Source organism: Tupaia chinensis, unplaced genomic scaffold, assembly GCF_000334495.1.
Source record: "Tupaia chinensis unplaced genomic scaffold, TupChi_1.0 Scaffold000054_1, whole genome shotgun sequence".
In the NCBI taxonomy this organism is placed as follows: domain Eukaryota; kingdom Metazoa; phylum Chordata; class Mammalia; order Scandentia; family Tupaiidae; genus Tupaia; species Tupaia belangeri.
In genome coordinates, this window is record NW_006159512.1 from 6,785,825 (window position 1) to 6,791,864 (window position 6,040).

Genomic DNA, 6,040 nt, shown 5'->3' on the forward strand with positions numbered 1-6,040 from the left:
ATGAATACTCTAAATTCTTTATCAGACATTTCCATGATTTGCATTGAACTGCTTGTGGATGAAGAGGAGTTATTCTTTTCCCTTGGAAGAGAGGTATTTTCTTGCTTTCCCATATTTCTTGTGATCCTGCAGTGATTTCTTGTCATCTGATGGATGGTGTGTTTCTTCTGAATTCTTGAAGTTCAATCTAAGTGTTCAGGAGCAAGCAGAAAGAGTGATCTGGAATCTCTTTGCCGTTCTGTGATCGCTGGTGCAGCAGATTCAGTAGATATTGAGGAATATGTTAACCCTAATAGTATTTGGATGTTTAGCTACAGTGCCCTTAGATCCATATAGAAACACATTAAATGGATATTGAAGAGTGGAGAGACAAGAAAAAAGAAAATGAAAAAGAGAGAAACAATAACAAAGAGGGAAAAAAAGAAAAAAATTGTAATTATTGTTTTTCTTTAAAAAAAGTTTTTTTAAAACCCAAAAAATAGAAAACCACACGAAATGACTAGTTCGCAGGAGCCATGAGGAATCCTCTTCTGAAGGAAGGCCTCAACTCTTCTGCCTGGGCAGAAGGACCAGAGGGGATTATTAACAAAACAAAAGGTGGAGCTGAGAGCAAGAGAAAAACTTTACCTTTAAAAAAATCGTAAAAAGAAAAAATTACAAAAAAATGAAAAGACAGAAGTGGAGAGAGACAGAGACACAGAGACAGAGATAGAAGGCCAGAGGGGCTCCCTACCACACTAGCTATGTTTGCTGGAGGCCAAATTATGAGTAGAAAATCTTTATTTCTCCTGTCCCCTGAAATTACTAGTTCGCAGGAGTCATGAGGAATCCTCTTCTGAAGGAAGACCTCAACTCCCCTGCCACGCTAGCTTTGTTTGCTGGAGGCTGAATTATGAGTAGAAAAGAGGAGCTTCTTTTCTTATTCCTTGTTTGTTGGGTACCTTTCTATACAGGAAGCAGAGAACACTACCAGGAAGAGTCAGGGAGGAGGAGGTGGACCATTACATAAAGGGGTTACAATGTGTTTGATTTGGGTCTGGTTTGATTTAGTGTTCAAGGTAACCATCATTCAATTGACAGCAGGAAGAAGAAACTTGGTTGTAAACCTGTTTCCTAGAAGCATTAGCACAATGGCAGGCAGATTAGCATTCCTCTTTCAAATGGAAATAGACTATGTTTGTCTTAGATTGCTGGCATTGATCCATCTTCTTCAATTTAACATTCCATCTCTCTGTGGGGTTTTTTTGTTTTGTTTTGTTTTTAATAAAAGTACCCTCTCCCCTCTCACAAATAACACTTTTGGTGACTTTACTGAACTGGGGGCAAGTGATTAATTGACCGAATGTGCATGTGTGCGTTCTGATCTATACTGTTGAACTTATAAATTACCACTATCTATGCAAAATACTGACGTAAAACTGTCTTCGTGTTGTATAAGACTCACAACAACCCTATGAAAGAGGCACTATCATAATCCCTGTTTTTCCTGTGGGAAAATGAAGAGGTTATATCGTAATGCTATGGCCAGGATTCAAATGTGGATCTACCTGACTCCAAAGTCACACACCCTTAGCCAATCTGCTGTACTGTATACAGAAGGATAGACAGATGGAGAGATGGGTGGATAGATGAGTAGATGATAGAAGAATGGTAGACTAGATGGAGGGATGGAGAGATGATAGATATGAAGATGTGGTTTCCTTTCACAGAAGAACATGCATGTATTCGTTTGTCCATTGTTTCAACATGTATTTACCAAGTCTATAACTTCTGGGAATAATACAGGAGGAAGAAGGGATTAGCTTCAGTTATTCAGTCAACAAATACTTTTTAAGTCTATTTATTGCTTCTCTAAGTAAGAAAAACAGCACTCCCAACAGGGTGTTAATGCCACCCTCCATGTAGCCCCCACCAGCCCCTGATCATACACACATGCATAACTAGTGTACTCAGAAACATCTCTGAACACAAACCCAAAACCTTCCCACGTGAGCCAGCCTCACAGAGCATCACATTTTACTGCCACGCCACCATGTGGCCCAACAAATATTTTCTATTGTATGCCTTTTTTGTACAAAACATGAAAATAAATGAGAATCTGCAGTACATAGAATAGGCTTTTCCTTACAGGGCTTGCAGACCATTGGAGGACAGCTTTTTAATGCTTTATCTGCATTTAGCATGACAATCCTCAGTGACTTCACACATTATCTCATTTGCTGTTAAAGAAATCCAAGTTTATATCTTCATTCTCATTTTAGATGAAGTGACTCATCCAAAATCACAAAACCAAGAAGTAGCAGGACCTGAGGAATCAGGATTTCTGACTTCTAGTCCAGTGTTTGCTCCTTCCAGAATACCATATTAATTTTATTTCATCTCTCTTTGTTTTAGGACAATCAACTTAAACTTAAACTCTACGAGGGCAAAAAGAAGGTAAAAATTATACAGGGCAATATAATCGCTTCCAATGGGCTCTTACACATCCTCGACAGACCTATGGACCAGGTAGCACCCACATTTGCAAGCAACACTGAGGTGAGATATTTCAGGTAAAAGTGATGTCACCACATCATCTTCCTTTGTTCCTTAGAAAATCACAGTGAAGAATGAAGAGTATGCCTCACTATGTGATTGAACCCACACAAGTACTCATAATGAGATCTCAAACATAGAGAAGATGGGGTTACTTGTCTGTTTTCAGTAGAATTCAGAGTATCTCTGCAGAGAGAAAGGCATGGATCATGTGTATATGGCCACATTGGACAGTTCAACTCAGTGGCCAATTTTCATGAACATTTATCCTTCATGTTTTATGGAGGAAGGCAGCCATCGCTATAATAAAATTTCTCTCTTCTGACCTATATGATGATAGCCAAAGGCTACGGCAGGACTGTGGTTCTGAATTACTGTTTAAATAACCATAGCAAACACTTACACACTGCAATTGATCAGGTCCTTTTATATAAATATTCACAATTACATATTATACTCTGCCATCAGTCTTTTTTAATATTTTTTAAATTTTATACATTTAATTACTGTACATCACTTTGTTTATAAGTTGAATATACACAACATAAATATGCTTCACACCAGTTCACTGGAAGGTACAAAACACATTATAATTGACAGGTAATAACCCATTTCTGTGTCCCATAAATGTCTTTGTTAGGGGTTGTATTTCCTAAACCACCTATTTTTAGTTGATATTTAAGTAAAATATCTCTTTTTAGAAAACCATAATGACAATGCTACAACCAAGATATAGCAAGTTCAGATCTTTGTTAGAGGTATGTACTTTTCACAAATTTCTGAAAAATGGTTATTTTAAGCCCTTTATAAAATTTGCAGGGATGTTGATTATAAATACTTTCTGGGGAATTATTGGATCATCAGAAAAGTTATGATATATTTTTCTATGCAAAAATGCATCACAACTTTTCTGATGACCCAGTACTTCAAATATGTGTCTAATAAAGGTTGCAGGTGTAAAATTTCATTTCTCAATTCTCAAATGCAGGAAACCAATATGGGACATGCCTTAGATAAGGATGGGATTGGTGGACCATACACCATTTTTGTTCCAAGTAATGAAGCATTGAACAACATGAAAGATGGCACCCTCGATTATCTCCTTTCTCCAGAGGTATCATATCCTACTTTCTCTGACGATATCATGTCAGCATCACTGTCTCAGTCTCTGTCCAAACTGAGTAGCAAATAAATAACACATATATGACTATGTACCTTCCTACAACCAAGGTAGACATTACTAATCAATCACACTACCCCTGAATGTGGCTTCAGTCTCCTCAATAGAGTTCCAAGTAGGTACAATCAGTCAATTAGCCTTGACACCAGAAATAAAATCTTTTTGTACTCCAGATCTAAATAGTTGGTTTGATATGTCCTAGTTCTTCCAATATTTCTCAGCAGTAAAATCAACATTTTGGATCTGCCAGTGGCATGGCAGTTATGGTGACTGGACCCCACATGGCTGATTATGCAGTTCAAGTCTCAGACCTGGCAGCTTGAAAATTACAGCAGGAGCATGTGTGTGCTTGCCCAAAATCTCGAGAGGAGAAAGGGACTGTGATGCGGCCACAAGTGATTTCTCTCTCACATACACTCATGCATGCACATGAAAAAAGTTTTGCCCTAGGGCAAAACTTAAAAAAAAAATCAACATTTTAAGTTTTCTCCAATTCTAAAACCAGAAAAGGAAACCTAAACTAGGCCACTCAGGGCCAATCCTGGGCTAAACTTTAAAAGATATAGATGTTATTTTGAGATGTTCTAGTTTTTCCTTTCTACTGCTTTCTTATCTCTCTTAATAACCCTTTCCTTATACACCAGGGCCCTCCAATTCTCTCACATTCTCCTCCATAAAAGAGATCATTAAAGATGTCAATAACTTCTCACACTAGAGTATAAATGGCTGAAGTCATTTCAAGTGGTTGCGCTCTTCGAAATAACAGCTTTAACCTGGAGAAGATTCCAGGGCCCTGAAATTATGTCACTATCTTAGCAATGAGAAAAGGCTATCTATGACTTCACAAAGATCTTGTTGACTTTACAGAATGAGAGGAGGAGGGACTAAATCTTTTTTTTCTAATTAATTAAAATGTGATTTTCCATCCAGAATATACGGCGTAGTGGCTTAATCATACATGTTATTATCAATAATTTTCCATTTCTAGTTATATACATATATACATATATGTATGTGTGTATATATACATTTGTATATATATTTTTTCATATATATGTATATATATTTTTTCCACCTATTTCTTACCCTCTGCCATTCCCCACCCTCCTCCCACAGTATCTCTGGTGTCTACAGTTGCTTTCCATTCTTTTTTTTTCCTCACATTTTATTGATTCACAAAATATTTTAAATAATCTAACTACTTTCAATAACAAGGTCAGCTGATATATACATACCTGTGAATACATGTCTGACTACATGAATACAACTCTGAATAGAATGAATATACTATAAAGTAGCACCCCGCTGATGCTATATAGCTTACTGTGGTCATTAATAGGTACTAAATCTTTTAAGATAGTGTTTCTCCAACTTTATTGCACTTAAGTATCACCCATAGAATTTACTATAAATAGCCAGATTCAAAAGCCTCATTCCAAGCATTATGACTTAAGTGCTGCTATAATAAGGCCCAGCTTACAAAAATATTTTACCATTCTGAGGGCTGTGGATTCACACTAATTACTGTGTCTTTTGCCATGTAGAACCTTCTTAGTCTGATGTAATCCCACTTGTCTATTTTGGAGATTATCAGCTATGCTGTGGGGGTTTTATTTAAGAAGTCTTTGCCTACCCCAATGTCTCCCAGAGTTTCCCCAGTGTTTTCCAGGAGAAGTTTTACAGTTTAGGTCTTAGATATAGATCTTTGATCTACCTTGACTTGATTTTTGTCAAAGGTGAGAGGTAGGAGTTTAGATTCATCTTTCTGCGGGTATTTTCTTACATTGGAAAATGTATATCCACCATATGAAAGTATTTGCTACAGATTTGCATTTAAAAAGCCAATTCTTCCAGGGTCTTGAAAATAGAAAGTTATTTTAAAATATGATTCATGTTTATGTCTTTTGTAACCTAGTTATTGCAGTGAAATTGTTACACCTCTTTTTAGAACTCATAGTCAATGTTTAAAATGACTGGACTGGCCAAAGTGTTTTCTTACAACCACCTCTGTTCAGAAAGTTCTCTTTTTTTTTTTTTTTTTCACCAGAAGGCAGGTATGCTTGCCAGAGGGAGGGGTTGAGGGGATGAGAAAGCATCCTCCTACCCCCTACAGGGAATGTTCTCACAGCAATTTCTCCATTTTTCCCACCTTTTGGGATTTGAGGCATACACGCACTCATACCCAAAATGTTTCTCAAGCCATTAGGTCCGGAACTTAAACTGTGCTATCAACCATGTGAGATTCGGCTCTTTTTAAATTTTTTTTTAATTTAACTTTATTTATTTATTTACTTATTTTTAATTTGACTAGAGAGGGCAAGAGTG

The 6,040-nt window shown here is 36.9% G+C and overlaps 1 protein-coding gene across 1 annotated transcript in view; it reads left to right on the plus strand.

The window, feature by feature from the left end:
- The window catches only part of STAB2 (stabilin 2), a 176,862-nt gene that overhangs the window by 51,325 nt on the left and 119,497 nt on the right, over positions 1-6,040 (plus strand). Inside the window, exons 13-15 of the mRNA XM_006141408.3 lie at positions 2,395-2,538; positions 3,237-3,293; positions 3,524-3,649. Of these exons, the coding sequence (XP_006141470.1) occupies positions 2,395-2,538; positions 3,237-3,293; positions 3,524-3,649 (327 nt within the window). The remainder of the gene's footprint in view (positions 1-2,394; positions 2,539-3,236; positions 3,294-3,523; positions 3,650-6,040) is intronic.